The sequence below is a fragment of the Eufriesea mexicana genome, unplaced genomic scaffold, assembly GCF_001483705.2.
Source record: "Eufriesea mexicana isolate 0111107269 unplaced genomic scaffold, ASM148370v2 scaffold2792, whole genome shotgun sequence".
Classification (NCBI taxonomy): domain Eukaryota; kingdom Metazoa; phylum Arthropoda; class Insecta; order Hymenoptera; family Apidae; genus Eufriesea; species Eufriesea mexicana.
In genome coordinates this window covers 906399-928181 of record NW_016910897.1, presented here as the reverse complement: position 1 = coordinate 928181, position 21783 = coordinate 906399, and the positions used below count along the sequence as shown (strand labels likewise).

Genomic DNA, 21783 nt, shown 5'->3' with positions numbered 1-21783 from the left:
AAAAAAAAAAAAAAAAAAAAAAAAATTCCAAAACCTATTTAATATCTACATCTGTGGCAATATATTTATCCGTATCATCAAATAGCATCTAATTCATATATCTGTCCCAACTCTTATTTACTTTAGCTTCTATTGAAAAATATAGGTGGCACATTAGACATTCACTCTCTCTCTCTCATTAAAACTCATTTAAATAACCCTCGTGCAGAACAAGTAGCTTTGGTTGTTTGTAAGCAAGAAGCTCGATGGCACAGGCACAAGGATACTATGTCGAAACGCTATATTGATTCTTTGATAAGGAGCCACACATATTTGGGTCGATGGTTACGAATGCAAATCAGACACAGATAATGCCGGATGGCAATTCCATTCGAACCTTCGCAAACGTGCAAGCAAATTAGCTACGTGTTATTCGTTATTCGGATGCTGTCATTCGAACTCAATAACAAACAAGGAATTAAAGCTTTCGAGCTATCGGAGGACACACGTCGTGACATTTTAGTGCCATTTTGGACGTTGTGAAAATTGTAATAATAGTAAAAATTGCTCAAACAAGGTGATATGAAAACCCAAGATAAGACAGTGACCAGTTAAACGGATGATTTTCGTGGAATTGGCAGAGGAGTCTCAAGAGAGGAGACGTCAGTTCCCAATTTTTCATCTCCTTTCATCTGAAAGCTGAAGTAGCCATGAACTTTTGAAGCTTATATCTCGTATTCCACTCAGAGCATTCTATCTTACAATAATTCTCTATTCACAGTTTCAGAGCAATCTAAGTATATTCATATCGAAGCATTTCAGATTAGAACCACGATGCACTCGTTTAACGTAAAAGAAAGAAATTAGATGACATTTTATTAGATTGAATATCTGTGACTATTGTAGTCGAAAAATATTTCATTTATGTTACGGCTATTTCTCGAATTCTTTGCGTCTTTACGATGCCTTTTTAAACGTGAATTTTTATTTAAACGCAAATTTCATCGTACGATCTCGTGGCCCTTAGGGATTTCTATTAAAAGAGTATGGAATGTGCCTGTAATTCTTTAGCAAGTTCGTTGAAACTATAACAGACCGTGAAATTTTCACGTTCATCGATATCAAAACAACAAATATCATCTTCATTTCTATGCGTGAGCAGTCCAATTAGCGAACAAATTCGACCACAAACATGTACCAGACATAGCTTCCATTAATCTCAATTACTCTACAAGCTCCATTTTACAGAATGAACAAGACTGCACAACTTTTCCACCACACTGCGATTATCAAGAAGGGAAACTAATTTGGACAACGTTCAAATTCAATAAATTAATAAACAGCAGGCACACGTCAAGCAAATATCTTCAACAGCCAAAGAAAAGTGCCATTAAATTGCCATTACAACACCAGTGGTGTTCTCGTCGAGTCTGCCCCGACGAGATGATAACTTTCCGATTTACTAGAACACCGGTTTAGTCACTAGAACACTCTACCTTTAGTTACTAGGAGCGCCAGGGTTAACGCCTCATTCGAACTCGGCCATTACTCGAAGCTCTTCTCCCGAAAACGGAGTAACGAGGGCTTCTAATTGCGAAATTTTATTCGCTCTGCCGTGTTCCTTTGAGCCTGCTCGTGTTTAACGAGCGTACTGCTATTGTACGTGAGTTTCTCCGACGACCCTATCTCGTTCCTGGGACCACTCACTCACGCGTAGAATTTTAACCTGCACAATTTGGTTCTGTCTGCCAGTCGTTGCCTTTGAGCCGTTTACAACGCATCGTTCGCCATACGTGTACCGATTTTCCATATTTCTCAACTTTTTATTCTCCATTCTATTCCGTGATTTTCGTCTTTCGAACGGAGTGGAAAATTCGAAAAAGTTGAATTTTACGAAGGCAAATTTTGGAAAGTTAAATTTTACGCGGTTCAATCGTAAAAAGGTGAATTCTACGAAGTTAAATTTTGAAAAGGTGAATTTTAAAAAATTAAATTTTGAAAAGGTGAATTTTCAAAAGTTGAATTTTAAACAGGTGCACATTTTGCAAAGTTAGATTTCACATAGTCAAATTTTACGAACGTCTTTTTTTAATTTTCGTTTTCTTTTTTTGGTTTTGAAAGTGAATCACGCGTAGTAGGTGGACATGGACAATACATTTGCAAGGATTGGAGGATATCGGAGGTCGCTAAGAATTTGGCAGAGTGTACCGATTTCCACGTTTTTCAGTTTTGCTTTCTACTGTCATCGAAGCTTTTTCTACACTTGGAGAAAATTCATTTGATAAAATATATTGTTGGACTTTATTGGTGACTGTGATGAATTGACAAAACAGTTGATTGGATTTTTGTAAATATGGTGTAACTGGATGGACTCGTGATATAATTGAATCAGTTATTTCTAATTTGAAACTGGATTTTTGAAACTGAATTCTAGGAAGTCGTTTGAATGGTGTACTTCTTGGACATGTATCGATCATTGATTTGCATTTGACAATTAATCAACTAGGATTCTGGTATCAGGATTCTTGTTCGGATGCTTGAATGGACAGTCACGCGATACTGTGATCAATAGTTCATAAATTCATATGGCAGCTACTCCGAACAATTATTTTTTTCCAAATGAAGAACAGGATGTACTGGATGATACGTTACTTAGCAACGGTATGTAATCGTATGAACGGGCACTATTTCATATTGAAAAATATGGTTGAATCCTTTTTAGTAACAGTAAAAAATTGTATAATTGCCGCTTATCAAATTTATCGACTATTTTAAGATTCTCATAGTATAATGTACATGTCATTCCTTTTTGTAGAAAAAGATAAAATTAGATTATTGTAATGAGCATTGAAAGGAGCGAAATTGGTGATTAATTCGAGCAACTATAATCGAAAATATTAAAATTCCTCAAAACTAGTTAAGAAACTAGGTTATTTTTTATTTTTCTGTTTCATTCTCCTAGTCAAAATATTCCTTTTCATATTAGTTTCTATAATTTTCATTAAAAAAAAAGAAAAAGAAAAAGAAAAAGGGATACATTAAATATTTCATTTCTGAATTGGGAAAAATTTTTGTATTAAAAAGATTTGCATTGCTTTTCATTTTTAAATTCAAAAGAATTTTCCGATTCGAAAGAATTTTGCTTAAATATTTTGATTCTGGATTCAAATCGATTTATTTTACGAAACTATTTTATTTATTCTTTCTTAATTTTCTCGATGAAAATTCATTTTATCAAACTTCGTATTATCGAATCTAAAAGGATTTTATTTCAAATATTTCAAATATTTAAATTCAAAATTGCTCCTCTCGCGAATCAACGGATAGATAGAAACCGGTAGAATTAAAATTCTCCAAAATGAGTCAAGAAACTAGGATATTTATTTATTCTAAATATATTTCCTTCTACGATAGTTTCTATAAAAGTGACACTTGAAGTATTTCATTTTTGAGTTCGGAGAAATCTTTTTTAATAAATTGTTTAATTTTTAAATTCAAAAGGATTTTCTTAAATATTTTGATTCTGGATTCGAATCGATTTATTTTATGAAACTATTATATTTATTTTTGCTTAATTTTCTCGACGAAAAAATTTCATTTAATCCAATCTCGTATTCTCGAACTTAATAGAATCTTCTCCATAAAAGGATTTTATTTCAAATATTTCAATTTTTAATTTGAAATTGCTCGTCTCGCAAACCAAAAAATAGATAGACACTAGTAGAATTAAAATTCCCTGGTCATTTATTTTTCTAGACAAAATATTTCCTTTTACGATGGTTTCTATAAAAATGATACTTTAAGTGGTTCATTTCTGAGTTCGGAGAAGTTTTCTTTGATAAAAAGATTCGTATTCGTTTCATTTTTGAATTGAACAAAATTTTCTTAAATATTTTGTTTCTGGATTCGAATTGATTTATTTTATAAATTATTGTATATATTCTTCCTTAATTTTCTCGATAAAAAAATTTTATTTAATCCAATCTCGTATTCCCGAATCTAATAAAATCTCCATAAAAGGATTTCATTTGAAATATTTCAATTTTTAATTCGAAATTGCTCATCTCGCGAATCAACGGAAGGGTAGGAACTGGTGATAAATTTCGTTAATAACCGTGTATTCGAGAATTCCAATTGCCGACGAAGAAAGTATAAATAATACACAATCCTCTAAGGAATACTCTGCGCTTGTTTTGTCCCTACTAACTTGTTGCTCGCGATGTCCAATTAAGGTGCCCTACTTTCGATCAATTATCTTTAAACTCCTGATCCATTCGAATCGAACGATAAATGCTGAATGATCCTGCCATAAAAGGTGAAGATAAGGTTTATGTGCGACCTCATTCACACACACCCTCTCGATTTATGCGTTTTTATAAGATCACACGCTGGAATCTGTCAACGTTAATTAACCGATTCAACTAAAAACTGACAAATATTTAACCATTATCAAAATTGACTCGATATTTTACCGATTATTTATCACTATCTCACTTTTATCGTTAGCCACTTTTTCCATCATCGGTATCTATTATTACTCGAAATTCCCCATGATTCATTCGTAAAATATTGGTGAAAAACAGCGAAGAGTATAGGAATATGTATATAGAGGAATAAAAATATTGATCTCTATCTATCTTTTCGCGATGACATTGAAGGAATCGATAGAATAAATTCATTCGATATCGAAGATCAAAGGCGAACGATTAGTTTTGCAATCTACTTTTAACCACCGATTTAACCATTGATCCATTGATCTATTGACCCAGAATTTTCTAGTGGCAATTCTTTGGTAATCAGATTCTTAAACGAGTCTCGTTTATTACCGAGATACTGACTAATCACTCGACTAATAAATCGATTCGAGAAAGCCTCGTAATCGCAATACGCCTGGCTCGTAGCAATGTAGAAGTATCTATTGCCTGATATTAACTCCGTTGATAGATTTTCACGTTTTTCTCTATTTTTTTTTTTCCTTTCTTTTAATTTTAAAGATAACATATCGTGTAACTATCTATTTGTCTTCCAGGGAAAACAGAGTACGATATTTTGAGAAGAAAATCGTCGTTCGAGGACATCGCGGCCGACGACGAGAATGCAGATTACTCAACGTTAGTAAGTAAATTTCTGTTATCGTTACCGCTACTTTGAGAACGTTGACGTACAACGTTAGATAATACGTTTACCGAAAATGCGATATAAATATTCCCCCATTGTTTGTCACCTCGGCGACGTTAAAAATGTCAATGTTCTTGACGCAAAAGTCCACCGTGCTTATCGGATATGCAACGCTTGCACGATAAATGACGTTTCACGTATCAAGTCGTATCGATAATCTCGATTCTCGTGGATCTAAGCAGAGATAACAGCTAACGAGCAATGTCCCACTTGAAATTTTTCTTAGCGATTAAGAAACAATTGAATCTGCGTGATATATATCTCGCTATGTCTCGTTGTGTCTCACGCGACATAGTTGCTGCAATTATATTTACAAGACCTATTTTATTCGATGGAATGTCGGTAAATGTTTAATTCAATGCTGAGATACCTGATTCTACCAAGGTTAATTGTATTATTAATTCTATCGTGTTTTTCAGTTGATTATCTTTTCCTATAATTTTTATCCCATTTGCCTACGTCTATTTCATTAATAATGCTTCCTATGTTACGTTCTATTTATCGTAACTGTGCTTTAACCTACTTTCAATACGCTACATACAGCTATCAATTTATGTCCTTGGTATGTTCCTGAACTCTGTCCTTTTTTCACCTGCACCCTTTTCTTCTCTGCATGCCTTAGTTATATTCTTTTAAATTGTATCCTTTAATTTAGTCTACATATCCCTATATTATATTCTTTTAAATTGTCTCCTTTAATTTAGTCTACATATCCCTATAATACCTTTAACCTAGTAAATCCCCAAAGTTATTTCGCCTCTGATTTTTCTTATTGTGCGTTTGCTAGATCTATCTGTATATTAAAATCTAATTATTCCAATATTATTTAGTTACTTCTATTTATTTATGTCGTCCTACATTTTATTTTCCTCTAGAGCTAAACTCTTTCAGAGGGAGAGTTAACATTATCTTCGGTACTTTAATTGAACGAGTAATTAAAAATCTAATTAATAGACGACTTTCTTCGTTTATCTATCTTACTACTTTCGGCAATCGTGATTCAAGAGATAGTAATGCTGATTATCGAGGTATAGATAGTACCCCTCGCTACTCGTAAAATCTATCACTCGAGAGGTAAATCCTTGACGGTAATCGGTAATAAGTCTATCCCGATCACGTACCGTATCTCTAATCAACGCCAAAAAATCGTTTCTCAAAGTCTCAAAACTCTGCTTGTACTGGAAATAAGAAGGGAAAAGGAAATGGGAAATAGGAAATAGGAAATTCAGTTCAGGTATGAACGTGATATAGCAAAATAGGGCAAAGAGAAAAAGTTACAGGAAAGGGACTTAAGACAATCAACTTTCAGATCTATGTCGTAACAGCCTTCTCTTTTCTTACGAACTTTCGTTTAAAAATTTCATTCGTGCACCAGCAATTAACCCTTTCTCTGACCGTGTAATTACGAACTGTTTGCAAACACGTGGCCAGTTCGCAGCGTATCACGCGGTCTCATCAAACTTGCATCAAACATTTTCCATGGAAGTTTTCCAAAGAGGTGCGCGATCAAAAGAAAGGATTACCAGTATACTACCTAACTGTCACGAATATTTAACTCGCCTGTCGAAGCGATTATTAATGAGGCCTTAGTTCAGCTCACTTTCCCGTCACCCTCGTTTCACTCTCTGCCTCTCTCCTTCCTTCTTAAATACTCGATGCACGTCACTAGGTCCGAGCTTCTCCCACTGCTTGGCTAGAAGATCGACCATAGACAGTGTATAGGCTCCTGTCTATAGACGGTCTATAGACACCATGGGCGCAGCCGGAGAAGCCGGACGAGCGACGAGTCTGGAACTGTTATCTTGCACAATTTCGTCGTGGGAAGATTCGAGGAATTTCGTTCTTCACAGGAGTCTTCGTGACACAGATATAATTTCTCTAATCGTCAATGGAAGATCGTGATTTTCTAAAGGTTGTACCTGAGAATATTTCTTCTGTCTGTGATAGACCACGGGTTGACAGCTCTGGGGGATGGTTGATGAAGGTGGCGTTGGTTAGGCTGACATTCTTTTCGAATCGGTATAGATCCCTTCTCGGAGATAGATTCTTGCAAATTCTGGATGTTAATGTCCTCCTGCCTCGTCCATCTTTACTATCTTTATCTTTTCAATCTACCGCTCGATATTTTTCAGCCTGTACTAACGAAACGCTCTAACGTTTTATAATTAATCGAGTATAAGGTGCAGAAGTTTCTCGCACGATACCCCTCCACTGGAAAGTTTATTATTTACGGGTAGAAATCTATCGGTATCGATTAACCAACGGGTTGAAAACTTGCGTGAAGTTGCTTGAAATCTTTAGCGAGATTTTTTGTATACTTTGAGTATTGCCCCTGTTTCACCTAACTATTTAAATAGGCACCTGTTCGTACATATATTCGTGGATTATGCTTCTGTTTCTGTATTCCTGTCTCTCTATGATAATATTTATATCGACAAAAACAGGTATTCCAATAATTATTATATTTTGCAGCGGGACTAATATATCTTTTACTCGTTTAATCGCCTATGTTCTCCAACTGCTTTTTTCAAATGTCTTCTAAAGAGGAATTCTTTTAGCGGAAATCTTATCGCGATATTACGAAAATTACTATGTCATTGAAACAATGCGTTTTTCAATAGTTGCAGAAAAATTACGATATCGTTTGTTTATGATCAATCGCTAGTGACGAGCTGATATCATCGACTATTTGTACAACCCACTATCTATAATCGAGCGAACACGCGTTAATTGTCTTAGAAGAACTTCTTTATCGTAGATAGACGAGCTTCTGTTCCTGATAGACACCGAAAGGATAGCCAACTATGATACCTTCGATTCAGTATTGCAACTGTCGTTTTTCCGCGAACACGTGTTCTTCCTCTATAACCGCGATATCCTGGTTGCGCCATCGTATCTTTCCTCCCTTTGGTCGAGGTGGACGTTAATTAACGTAATTAATGGATAATGTAAACTGGAACGGTCGTTAATCGGGCTCAATCTTCTAAATCATGAACGATCAATTGCGAATCGGACCTAATTCGTGCACGATTAATTATGCGTAGTTATCGTTCATCGTGTGCGTGTTGATCGAATCCGATCGGGAGTGCTGGCTCGTTCGCGATCATTCCTGACAATTAACGATTCTCCATTATGATCGTACCGATGAACGAAGACGCGTACAAGAGGCGCTCGACGCAGATGTCGGTCTACATCGGTGCTACTCCCATTTACTTGTTGGATGACGAGAGCACCCGCGATCCACCGTCGTACAGACCGTGGTACAGTTGGATCTTCCACGTACTGTGCGAACCTATTCGAAAGAAATGGAACGCGAACAGAGTATACGTACACGAAATACCAACGACGTGTGTGTTGCCGACACAACAGGTACCAGAAAAGCTCTGTAAGACATGATTGAAATTTCTTTCGGCCGATGGAAACGTTCCTTTTAGAAAATATTAATATCCATCTATCGAGCGACTTTGAATAAACGTACATCTATAAAATAAATATCAATTATACGACGAGTATCTATCATCGACCGATTTTTAAACGTACGTTTGAATAAAAGAAACATTTGTCCACGATCGAACGATCGTTTAAATATCCGCTTGTAAAACAGGGTTTTCTTAATATCTTGTTAATCGTGACGAATAATTAGTTATTTCCTTGCTTGATAGTTCGTAGTTTGTGTGGGAAAATATCTCTATGTGCCCAATTTTTCAACCATTATCTACGAGTATCCGTGTAGAAGGTTTTTGGATTGATCGACCAACGGGTTGATTGGTTTTTAAATATTCGTTTATAAAATAGAATTATAAGAATAATTGATTATTTCTTCGTTCGCTTGCTCGTGATCCATCTAAAAAATATCGAATAGTAAAATCGTTTTGTTAAAAGTACTTTGATCTATCTAATTTTTGAGAAACCATTTGTAAAATAAATATCCAGGTATGATCGATCCATCTTTTTAATGTTCATTTATGAAATTGGGGGTTTCGTTAATAGTCGTGAATAGTTATTTCTTCGTTTATTTGCTTCGACCCATGTAGAAAAATATCGAACGCCAAAGACATTTTTATCTGCCTAACTTTCAAGGGACTATTCGTAAAATATAAATAAATCTCCATGTATGATCGATCGATTTTGAAATATTCGTGTATAAAATATAGCTCGATTAATCGTAATAAATAATTAATTATTTCCTCCTATATTTGCTCTTGATCCACCTAGAAACATGTTGAATGATAAAAACACTTTTGCCTGACCCTTTCGTAAATTTTTTAAGAATTTGAAAATCAGTTCGAAGAAATTATTACTACGATTCGTGAAACATGCAACACTTTCCGAGTATTTCATTTTGCAGAAAACAGTTTTATCGAACCATTATAATTACCGAGAATTCTTCATAAAGGTAATCGTCAAAAGTATCGTGAAACGAGTGAACTGTATTACGTGGTGTTTCGAATTCTCGAAATTTCTCATCAGATGTACCAATTTTTAATTTTCCATTATATCTTTGACACGCATATGTACTCTGGTAATAGTAAATAATGCAATCGGCTAAGAACAACTTTTATTGCAATTACTGGAACGTGTACAATTATTTACAGCTTGAATTACTTGCCATCGAATTTTCTACTGAATTTCGATTTACAACAATTTCTGTACAAATTTCTGTGCAGTGGGAGTATCTTTGCAGAATGTTTCTTCGTTTTTCATCATTGCGCAAGCATGCACCGCGTTCGAGATAGGACGACGAGCGATCCTGAAGATGATTCTAGATCATTTCTTCAGTACCGCACGATCGATCCTGCATCTCGTACTTGGAACGTTTCATGCGCTCAGAATACCGGAATTTAGTAATTCAAAGTACTCCCATTTTGTATGAGCCAACCAATTTATTCAATAATAATTGAACAGAAAGTAGAATGGTAAAAATAACTACACGAAAATATCTTCCATACGATCCAGTAATCCTAATCGATAGAAATTTGAAGAAAAAAAAAAATGATAAAACTGTGTGCAAAAAACTTTTTTCTATGATCCAACAAGCTAGATTATTAATCCTTTACGGTATAATAACGAGTCTAACTTATCACGAGTCCTCGTGGAAAATAAAAATTATCAGCATTTAACATATTTTAATTATAGAAAATTCAAAGAAATCGTAAAATTTTATTTTTTCTCGTGCTGACCAAAATTAAATACTTGCTCGGTAGATTAATTTTTCAGAATTAAATCATAGCGCAAGAGGATAATTAGAAGGAATTTTGAAAAGTAGAAAAACGATGCGAACTATCGACTAATCGAAACGTTTGTCCCGACAAAACTAACTTCATCTTCCTGTCCCCGTCACGCTTCGACTTTAGATTCGTCTGTCTCTTTGCCATGACCCTAACATGTATAGGTTACCCCGGGATTCGACGTCGTATAAGATCAAGAAACACGTAGTCGGGTACGAATGCAAAACTCGCAACGTCAACATGATGAAAGCGAAAAAGTAAAAGAATCACCGCGTGCACGACGGCGAGCTAAGGTTTTCCAAGACCTCGAGTCGGAATCCCTCCATAACGAATCCGTGATAGTAGTACGTGCCCTATGAAACGAATCTTTATATACCATATAAACCACGGTTGAAAGATGAAAAAGAAAATAAGGAAAACGATACAGGTAGAGCTGAAAATTTATCGTTTGCTTTTGTATTGCAGAAAGGACCACAAGATATCGAAGCTCATCCATTAACCAACAGTGTTCCTAGTCTCGTAAAAGTAAGTCGATTTCTTCTCGATACTACTATCGATGCAATTGAACGAACCGATAGATAAGATAGCCGTGTTTATATTTACCGATTACGATCGGGAAAAAGGTGCAATTATTGTTTACCACGAAAGACAATTCGTCGAACTTGTCAGATATTACTGGTCTTCCCTAAAGATGACCAACAAATGGACATTCTCGCCACCACTTCGAGGCGACTGGGGTGGAGCGTGTCGGTGGCGAAGGACGCGGAAAAAGCGGTGGAATTTTTCCAAAATCGAAGTCACGAGCTAGTGATCATCGATCACCGAGGACAGCGTGCTGCAGAGGCCAATACGATTTGTAGGTATGGAGAATTACTTGAAGAAAAAAAGAAAAAAAAAAAAAAATATTGGAAGGAAGTTTGGAGAGATTGGAATTCAAAATTCCAAGGAACCATGTATTTCTGTTTCAGAGCTATTAGGTCTAGTCCCGCTTATCATAATTCCGTAATTATAGCTCTTGTAAAGAAATCGTAAGTTGATTTAGTACATCTACGTTTATTTTATTTTATTTTTTTTTTCTTTGTTTTTATTTCGTGCAATATTTTTGAGTTTCTTTTATGAAATTGTGATACAGGTACCTCATGCATGGCGAGAAAGATAAAATCGTAGGATTGGATTTACTGGAAACAGGATTTACCAGTGTGAGTTTCTAGAGTACCTTTGGAAGACTCTGATTTCAAAGGCTTGATAAAGTCTGCCTTTTTTTTTTCCTTTTTTTCTTTTCTTTCCTTTTTCATTGTAAGTGCCTTTGATATACTAATCGAGGGATTGGTTTCAGGCTCTAATGGAATGCTCCCACGAGAGAATCCTAATAAACGAGCTAGTGGGAATTTATGCCAGCGCGCTTTTACCAAGGACTCAACTGGCAGCTGCCAACGCGCTGTATCTAGCTCTTGACAGATGCCGTGACATGGTACACGTGACGAACGATAAACACATTGTACAGGTATATCGCGTGAGTCATTACGGTATCGTTTACAATTTCAAGTACCAATCGCTACGTGCTCGCCTAGATCTTCTAATCATTTGTTATCGAAATATTTTCGTAATTTTTGAAATTCTAAAAATAGTCCGCCGCGAAATCGATTGCTAAATTTGATTAACTATTTTTAATTCAATTTTGTATTTCGATAAATTAGATTGTTTGGTACAAGATTCGCGATGTCACGGTAGTAATGCACGGGATAATACATTTTTCTCGTTGCAGTTTGTTAATAAAATTAGCGAGAAATTACTAGGTTATAAGACCAGCGAAATCTTGGGGAAAACCATCGCGGAAATAGTGTTCTACGATAATTTTCTTCTAATGGAGCAACACATAAGCAAAGGCCGGGAATTCGAGGGGAATATGAACTGCAAAAGGAAGAACAATCAAATGATCACGATCAGCTGCAGGGTGATACCTTTCAGTATTAGTTTAAAGTGAGTCAAATTGGATTTTCAACGCTAAGGAAAATAATAACATTGCCTTTCTTTCTATTTCTTTTTCTTCCTTTTCTCAGAAAACCGACACATTATATTTATATATACGATACAACGTATTTGTCAGAAAACATTGATTCATTAAGCCCGAGTACGTCTCAAATCACTTTTGCAAGGCCAACTGTCATATCTCAGAGGAGGGCGTCTGATATAAAGTCATCTAGCGAAGGTGATATTTTAATTTCTATCTTGCCGTTTATGATGTACGATCTCTTAGCGTTTGTCTCGAAAATTTGAAATTTAGAATTAAGAAATAAAATTAGAAAAGGTAAACAATAAACTACTCATTTTCCAAATAAATTCTAAGGAATGAAGCTACTTATTCCGGTTTCTACTTTTTGATATACACCGAGGTTAGAAATCAGGATATCAGATAATTAAACACAGAGTGCAAAAAGATTTTTAAAATTCGCGTAATAATCGATAAGCAAAGATTCGCGATATTATGTTCTTTCGATAATCACCGAACAATAAGTCAGCAATTTTGATTGAATTTCGATTCGATTGCAGGCCGCAGGCGATCCAGTTTACATAAGCTACACAGTTTGCAATTGGAAGCACCGATTACAAAAGTAATTAGTCTTCTTTCTAACGCGATCACAGAGTGCACGACGGCTGAGACAGCAGCACACATCGACAAGGTACCAATTTACTGTTCTCTAACTTCTCATACATATCGATTTTATCTTGTAACGTTATTTTAACGCGATATATATTCTCATCCAGGCAATCGAAATTCTCAAAACCACCGAACTATACGTGCCATCTCTGAGAGAAGATACCGATCCGGTAGCGACCGATCTCGTCGGAGCATTGCTTGCTGTAATGTCGAAAAAAATTAATCCTATCTGTATTTTTCAAATATTCCATAAACTATAGTTTAAACGGTTAAAGAAATTCACGATTTAAATAAACAGTCACCGAGGAAGACATGGGAATCGAGAAGATCGTCGGCAGAATCGGCGCGAGCCTCGCCTACGAAAGTACTCAGCGGGGTTTCCGGTTCGCGCATGCGAATCAAAGGTTTCAGGGGTCCTCAAGAAATCGCGGAAATTCTGGAAAGATGCCTGGAATGGAATTTCGATATATTTAAACTGGAAATTCTAACGGAGAAAAGGTAAACCTCTAGATTCTGAAGCGGAATTTTAGCATCGACGAAGTTTATAATTTTTGATATCTTTTCTATAGATTTTCTAATTTTTTTTTCAACTAAATATTAAATTTACATATCGGACACGTACTTTGGTATTTCATCGTAGGCCGCTACTCTTCTTGGGAATGACCATCATGAACCTTTATCGCGTGCCAGCCAGGCTCAGTTGTGAAGAGAAAATCATACAAAACTGGTTGACCGTGATCGAGATGAATTATCAGGCTCAGAACAGCTACCACAATTCGACGCATGCCGCAGATGTGCTGCAAGCTACAGCTAGATTCATGCAATCGGAAAGGCTGAAACAGATCTTGGAACCATTGGACGAGGTAGCGACTTTGGTTGCGGCTGCTGCTCACGACGTCGATCATCCTGGTAGATCCAGGTAAATCGAGTCTACTTGGATCGATTTAACTCACGATGATTTTTCAAGGTTAAACACGATTTCACTCTCGATCCCTTTCGTTGTCCGTTTCAGCCAATTTCTCTGTAACTCTGACAACAAGCTAGCTATCCTCTACAACGACCTGTCCGTTCTGGAGTCGCACCACGCAGCTCTAACGTTCAAGCTATCGTTATCAGACGACAACGTCAATATCTTCAAAGTGAGTCTCGAAAAAAGCCAATGGTACTTATAAAAATTTCGTAAACTATCATCGAAGGATCAGTTGAAGTGGAAAACACGATACTTTGCAGAATTTGGAGAGGGAGACCTATAAACAGTTTCGTCAGACTGTGATAGACATGATCCTAGCCACGGAGATGACGAAACATTTCGAGCACTTGGCCAAGTTTATGAACGTGTGCAGCGCGAGGATCGTGGACAACCAACAATTAGACGTAATACCTGATTTGCATTTATCTTCTTCGCATTCTCCCTAATCGATCGATCATCGAAAGATTTATCAAAAGATTTTTCATACACAGTCCCTCCTCCTCTTCCGTTCTGTTCGACGGATCTATTACAAAGTCATTTCTACTTGACATTAGGTACCATGAGTCCTTATTGGACGTTCTATTAATCTCCCTAAAATCTGAGTGCAGGCTTACTCGGATACCGTGGATATGTCAGTTGTGTTACAGCCAGAGAACGTGGTACTGGTGAAAAGAATGATGATCAAGTGTGCGGACGTGTCGAATCCGACTAGGCCGTTGAGGTGCTGCATCGAATGGGCCAGACGAATTGCGGAAGAGTATTTTAATCAGGTACCTATCTTTGGTAAAATAAAGATTATTTATCATCTCGCTCAGGGATTATTTAGAAATTTCTTAATTCAAAATTCCTTTGCTAAGTTTTGTATTTATTTTCCTATTTTTTTTTTCCCCCTTTTTTTTTCTCGAACAATCCACTTGAACTTCAGACAGTGATGTTATTTTTTTTTTCTTCTTTTTTAAAATTCTTTCGAGCTTTCAGGTACACTTGAGTTTACGTATCGAGATTATTCGTGACACCGACATAAGATTGTTGATTCGTCTCGTGATTTATTGCAGACTGACGAAGAGAAGAAACTGAAACTGCCTGTACTGATGCCGATGTTCGACAGACTCACGTGCTCGATACCAAAAGCACAGATCGGTTTCGTCGATTTCATTATCAACGACATGGTCGAGGCGTGGGATGGTCAGTGATGCAACGTCTACGCGTCTTTACTAGTTTCCATCCGATCATGCAGTTCGTGTAACAGGCTGTTTTGTTTCCAGCATTTATCGACATGCCGGAGATGGTGGGATACATGAGACAGAATTACGAGAAATGGAACGAATACAACGTGAGGAACTACGAATTTTCGAATTCTTACAGACACTCATACTTGCTTCTTCGATCGTCTTGTTATAATTCTTCTTAGATTTCATTCGCTGGTCTTCCAGAAGTTTGTTCTAATAAAAGATAAAATGAGAACGCTAATACTAATTTTTATAAGAAAATAGAGACAAAGGAGATTTTTTGGTTGCTTCTCGATAGGAACCCCGCCTTCTTGAACTTCTTTCGAAAGTTTTCCTAGATTCGATTATGTTCCAAAAGAAAAAGAATTTTGTCACATCCGATTATGTTTCAAACGAAAGAAAGAAAACACAAATTTCACGAATATTTGAAAAAAGAATCGAGCTGAAAAAGATTTTTGCTTCTTTCTTCTTAAACTTGAACTCTTCTTAAATTCCGTTCGCTGCTCTTCGATAATATCCCTAGATTCGATTGTATTTTAAGGATAAAATGGACGATTAGTTTCGACGAATGTAAATGTTTGTTTCTCGACAGGAACGAGGCATATCGACTATACAGGACATAGAGAAAATACAAGAGCTGCCAGAACTGAAAATACACCACGAAGAACCATCCTCGTGACCCATGGAGAACAGTCGCCCCCTCACATACTCTTTCGTCCGTCCCAAACGCAGAAGCTCTGTACAAGCGATTTGTAAAATATTCGTAATATTTAAGAAATAGAGATAAATAAATACGACAATAACACGTCGTGCAGTTGTAAGCTTCTTTTTTTTAGAAAAAGCACGTAATTCAACTACCTTCGTTTCTCTTTTATTATCTTTTATTATCTACCACGTCTTCCTGACTTTCGTGAAAGTCCATCCTATTTTAAGTTCATGACACCACGGAACGAAATGCGAGGGGCTCATGGTCGTAAAAATATTTCGGTTCCTTACTCATTTCTTTTTCCTAAATATACCAACGGAACACACACATATTATCAAAAATAATAATTTCCAACAATCAGACGACCGTGAATAATCATACGAGTTGTTACACACATTCTCTTATTCACGTTGCATCATATTGATCTGTTAAGTATAAAATCTTCCAATTGAACCCGATTAAATGGTAGAAATGAAATTTTTAAGCTGGAATATCGTGTGAATCGATCATATCGTAGCAGAATTTTGTCAAATTTCTTGAAGCCCAATTTATCCATTTTCCGCTTGTTTAATTCCAACATCTTTTATTTGAACGTTTCAAGAAAATTGTTAGTTTGCAGAAAAATTGATAAAGTACACATTTTACCTGATCTCCAGGAAGGTGAGAGTTGATTTGAATTAAAAGAATATTTTTTTACGTCGGATTTCACTTTATTGATTCCCTCAGCCAATAAAAGGAAGTGTTGTGCGGGCCTAAACAGCTAAGTGTGATACAGAGACTGTTACACAATTCGGAACAAAGATATTAAATATATATCGAAGATTCTCGTTTTTTGGATCAGCAAAATTTCTCGCGCATATATGTTATGCTCTTCTCTCTCTTGTATATAATTTTTTCGTTTCGACACGCTTGTTTGTTACGACGGTTACATATAGAGAAAGTTATTTTAATTGTACGATGCCTATGAGGAAAATCTAACACTCATAAACATTGTTGCTTAATTGTACGATGCCTATGAGGAAAATCTAACACTCATAAACATTGTATGTGTTGTGCAGATACATAGTGTGATCGGATCATTGTTTCAATCGAAGAGAAATTCAGTTTTTTTTTTTTTTATGCTTCTCTCCGTATACTGTAAACATAAGCAGTTAGGAAAAATATAGCGCTTCCGGTGAAAGCCGTTATCGTGGAAGATTACACACTGATAGATAAATCGGTTATACAAACTCGGTTACCAAGTCACAAAAATTAATACAAGTGGATCGTTACAAATAACTAGTTAATAATATTTAATACGATATAGCTTGTAATATGTGTATACCACGCAGATTAGCTCCTAAATGTATCCTCTCTTTCGCTCTCTCGCTCGCTCTCTCTCCCATTCTCATCCTTTCTCTCTCTCCCTGACACACGAATAATCAAAGTCGTTTTATCCAGTATTAAAGAAACACGTTAAACTCTATTACAGCCTAAGTTGATAAATATGGACAAAAGAGGCAGAGCTTTTATATTATAATTATTCAGATAGTACTTTTTTCCTCTGCTAATGGTGTTGTATGCCGAAGTTGATCCCCCCCAGAGCTCTGATCGATTTTCACAGATGCCCGGAAACACATAAATATTTGAGAAAAACACGGAAATACGTTGAGAATTATAGAAGGTTGAAAGAGAGTTATTACATATTCATTATCGTAAATATTTGGTCGATTACGCGTTACCTAAATGGTTTATTAAAAATCGTTAAGCTTACTATTTAATATTATCACTATAATGCCGCATAGTAGTATAGTAGTAAGTTTATTCAGTTCTCTATTCCGAGGTGTTTAATCAACTTAAAGAGTAAAATTAAGTTAACGTACCCTGCATTATATGATTATAAATCTACCATTATTACTCTTTTCATCCGCTAACAAGCGCTCTTCTCCTCGCGTTACGTTCGTTTAATCTTTGCGCAATTAAAATCGTTCTCCGTTCATTCATATCTCGTTGGACAAGGTGGCATAATACCGTTTATGATAATCTAACTTGCATTAACCGCAAATCAATTGTCGCGAAAGTTGAAATTCTCGTGTTACAGTAGTAGTAGTAGTGGTAATAGTTAAAGGCGTGTAAATGTTAAGAACGTATATAATTCAATGCTCTCTACCATATATCAGGGATTAATCGAATAGTTACACAGAAATACTCTTCCATCACATACGTCATTCTCGCACTTGCTTGCCAAGTAGAAAAGAAAATTCGCCAAATAACACGTATCCTAGCAAGTAACAATACATACGCTATGAATTATAATAACGTAGAGTATAATAATCCGTAAATAGACCGTCCTTGATTATTTGGAAACACATATCCTAAAAACGAACCTTTATTTTATGTACCTTTTAATTCTGCATTTGTTTTTTTTTTCTTTTTTTTTTTTTGGTTGACAAGCACCGAGGTCCCAGGAGACCCCGAGACTCGTCGGGATTTTTTATCCACTTCTCTTCCAACGTTATCCACTCGCAAGAGCAATCGATAACGGTTTTCAAAGTGTTCTTTTATTTAACATTTCTTACTTGTTTACGCACTTGTTAGACGTATAGAACTCCTCACCAGCACGTACGTATCGCGAACGAATCGTACACTCCTAATGACGTTTCGAGGACAAATGAGACGCGATTGCAACAGTAGTCATGACATATACATCGAAGGCTGACACAGAGTAATCGTTATGGGACCCAACATCGAAGGCCGACACCGAATAATCGTTTTGGGACCCAACCGCCACGGTCTGGCACCGAAATTAATCGTTATGGGGGACCCAATCATCGCGGCCTTGCACCGAAATGCATCGAAATGCACCGAAATGCACCGAAATTAATCGTCATGGGACCCCAACCACCATCGCGGTCTGGCACCGGAATTAATCGTTACGCGACTCCAACGTCGCGCCCCTTTCCGGTGAATATACACACCTCGAACGGAAACAGCTAGGAATCGAATACACCTGAAGTAAAGTTCGAATGCATCACCGTGTAAGGGTGGCGCTTTTCCATTGGTACAGAGGTCTCTCTCTACATAGCAAACGCGCAGCGCTCCACGAAATTCGGGAGGCAAACAGACGAGTTCCACGGGTACACACACGCATATATGCAGCGTGCTAAAATTATCCAAAACACTGAATCACAGGTTGGGTTACGCACTCTTGAAAATTCTGCCCCTCCTCGCATTTTAAATACGTTCTCATCGGGTGGTGTATTTCTAGACGCGTTATTCAGTAAACGTGACGTGAACCATCGTGGGAGTATTTGAAAATTCTGACTCCTCTGTCTCTTACTCTATCGCGTCCGTAGACGCCTATTTAAGCTGCTCGCGCTTCCTCGGCTCAGTCAGATAGTCGAAATTCGTATCCCTGAACCGTGTGAATTATTTCTCAGCTCCGGTTTCATTCTTCCACGAGTCGCAAAAAGATTCGAAGGTGTGTGTATATATGTATATGCGTGTGTGTGCATGTGTACCGGGGCTTTTCTCGAGGTTTCGTCACGACTGCTATTAGGAAATTTCGCACACTTTCCCGAAAAGAAACAGAATCAACGGTGCGATTAGTTTACTTGGACGTTTCAAGAAGCTTAAGCTCTCCCCGCGTTTAGAATTACGACGACTCGTTTCATCGTCGTGTATCTTATATTCACTTTTCTCTTTTTCCCTTAATTCACGTAATTCTCGTAATTCACGTAATTCTCGTAATTCACGTAATTCTCGTAATTCACGTAATTCTCGTAATTCTCGTAATTGTGGAGTCGAGTGGAATCGGTCGGTGTTCTTACTTCTTTGCAGGACGAAAAGGAAACGCGCAACGACACCTCATACGTACGTGAAGTGTAACCTAAAGTAGTAAGGATCCTAAGCTGCACTTAAGGACTAGTACAAGTCTACTACACGCCCCTCTGATCCGTTCGAAAGTGTCGATTAGAAATCCTTAAACTCTAAGGAACGGTGTTACTAAGTCGCATTTTATTTTCCTTATCCACCTTCTCGCGCGACACACGTCTCGTAAATTTGAATGTAACGATTATTCGTGTTATGTTAATCGATTATTGTCGACGATATTATCCGTTTGCTGCGCGCGCGTACACAGGATGGTGATCGACGCGGGCGACTTGTTCATGAAAAAGACTAACACGTTATTCTCTTTAGTCAGGATTCGTATTCTATACCACACGCGCGTTTACACGACACGCGCGTTTACACGACACGCGCCCCTTCATCCCCTTACTAAACACTAACGAAGTTTCGCGCATGAATATATCGAGGATAATAGCTTCCCTTCTCGTAACGTCGAAATTTGTTAAGTAGTAGTAGTTTAGTAGTAGTAGTAGTAGTAATGATAGTAGTAGCACTTGGAAACTTAGCGTACTAACTTATACGTTAAAATGCAATCGTCGAAAAGCATGATTTAACAGCTAAGTGTGTATTCATCATCGCCTTTCGCGCTACAGCGATGACACGCGTTTTATCGAAAAACAGCGCTTTTCCATTCTTTCCTCGCTATGCCTATCGCCGAGTTTTCTCTCCTAACAACTCTCTCCTAACTCTCTCCTCCCTAACTCGTCGCTTTAACACGTTATTAGATTATTTCCTTTCCTCACTGTACGTTATTATTGCATTTCTTTGTTCAGTTTCAACGGGTTTTCGATGATCGTAGGAATCAGTAGAAACGTTCTTAATGCCGAAATATAGATGACGATCGAGGAACGTAATTGCTATGTTCTTCGACCCGATTTTCCAATTCAAAGAGTCTCCTCGATCTTCGCGTAACTCTGGTATTTTCTGTAGTCGGGATTCGAACATGCGTATACGTGGCAGGTGTATACACGATTTATGCGACCACCTCCTGGCCACCTCTTACACCTTCGCTTCGACTATCCCTAGGAAACAAGGGTGGTGTGCCTGTTTGGGGCCCTGTTACGATTTTTCTTTGTCCTCCGTCCTTTCCCTAAACACCTAACTCTTACTAACACGTAACCTAAGTTGCGGTATAACTTACATTATGCGTAATTCGATGGAAATGCAATAATGTCCTATTATCTCTCGTTTTATAACCCCCTTTCTAACCTCCTAAAATGTTTTACGACCACGCTTTCTCGCAAACGTGCACACCCATTTTCACCGAAGAAACGCATCCGCCATCTTCCTCCTACGAGAAAAGAGGGGGAAAAAAAAAAAAAAAAAGAAATTCGTCACGCGGTTCTTGCTAAAATTCTGAACAGAAATTCTCGTTACTCGCGGATGGTTGGCGTAAAATCTACCACACGTGTGCGATTCGTCTCGTCGAAGTAACGATATTAATCCCATCTCTCCCGGTTTCATTTTTCATCTTGAATCAAGAATTTTGAATTCGTCGTCGAATCATCCACGATTATCCCCCGCGTGATTGTTATATCGGATTGTACGTATATCTTTATCTCGCGATTTATTACCTTATCGTTTGAAATAGTCGGATCGCGTTATTTTCATCGTGTTGGAATATGTATAAACGTGACTATCGAATTGTATCCGCGTGCAAGGATTCCTAAAGCACAGCGAAAGATTAAATAGTGTCCGGTTTGCGCTGTCGGCTATCCGTTTTCCACGCGAATTATATAGATTATCGGTGCGAAAAAGATTCGAAACGAATTGCTACGGCCCTATATGTACTTAATATAGCCTCCTAAATATCGCCTGATGTGCGTTCGTGTAAGACCTAAACCTTATATTCGTCGACGGAGATATGCACTCGAGGAAACGCGTAAACGATAATATAGAACGGTGTTGTGAACGTTTGCTGTGCTAAAATCGAGACATTTAAAACT

At 37.1% G+C, this 21783-nt stretch overlaps 1 protein-coding gene and 1 long non-coding RNA gene across 4 annotated transcripts; one reads left to right on the top strand and one right to left on the bottom strand.

Moving 5' to 3' along the window:
- Window positions 1-7077: 7077 nt before the first annotated feature.
- Pde8 (phosphodiesterase 8) lies at window positions 7078-21498 on the top strand. Of its 3 annotated transcripts, XM_017904234.1 has the most exons (18): window positions 7078-8526; window positions 10851-10910; window positions 11055-11245; window positions 11354-11413; window positions 11518-11584; window positions 11722-11889; window positions 12151-12365; window positions 12446-12594; window positions 12936-13066; window positions 13152-13247; window positions 13343-13542; window positions 13685-13963; window positions 14057-14183; window positions 14275-14418; window positions 14623-14784; window positions 15070-15199; window positions 15280-15347; window positions 15836-21498. In XM_017904234.1, exons 1-18 carry the CDS (start codon window positions 8290-8292, stop codon window positions 15920-15922), a joined length of 2571 nt encoding a protein of 856 aa, XP_017759723.1. In that variant the 5' UTR covers window positions 7078-8289; the 3' UTR covers window positions 15923-21498. The 3 variants fall into 3 exon arrangements, with proteins under 3 accessions (XP_017759723.1, XP_017759722.1, XP_017759724.1); XM_017904233.1 differs by having other exon boundaries at window positions 11055-11413; XM_017904235.1 differs by lacking the exons at window positions 15070-15199; window positions 15280-15347; window positions 15836-21498 and having other exon boundaries at window positions 11055-11413; window positions 14569-14646.
- On the bottom strand, window positions 8448-10006 carry LOC108550500 (uncharacterized). Its single transcript, XR_001890429.1, has 4 exons — window positions 9536-10006; window positions 9069-9368; window positions 8698-9001; window positions 8448-8637 (listed from the first exon to the last, which is right to left on the bottom strand). It is a non-coding gene; the product is annotated as an uncharacterized LOC108550500 (long non-coding RNA).
- Window positions 21499-21783: the final 285 nt, after the last annotated feature.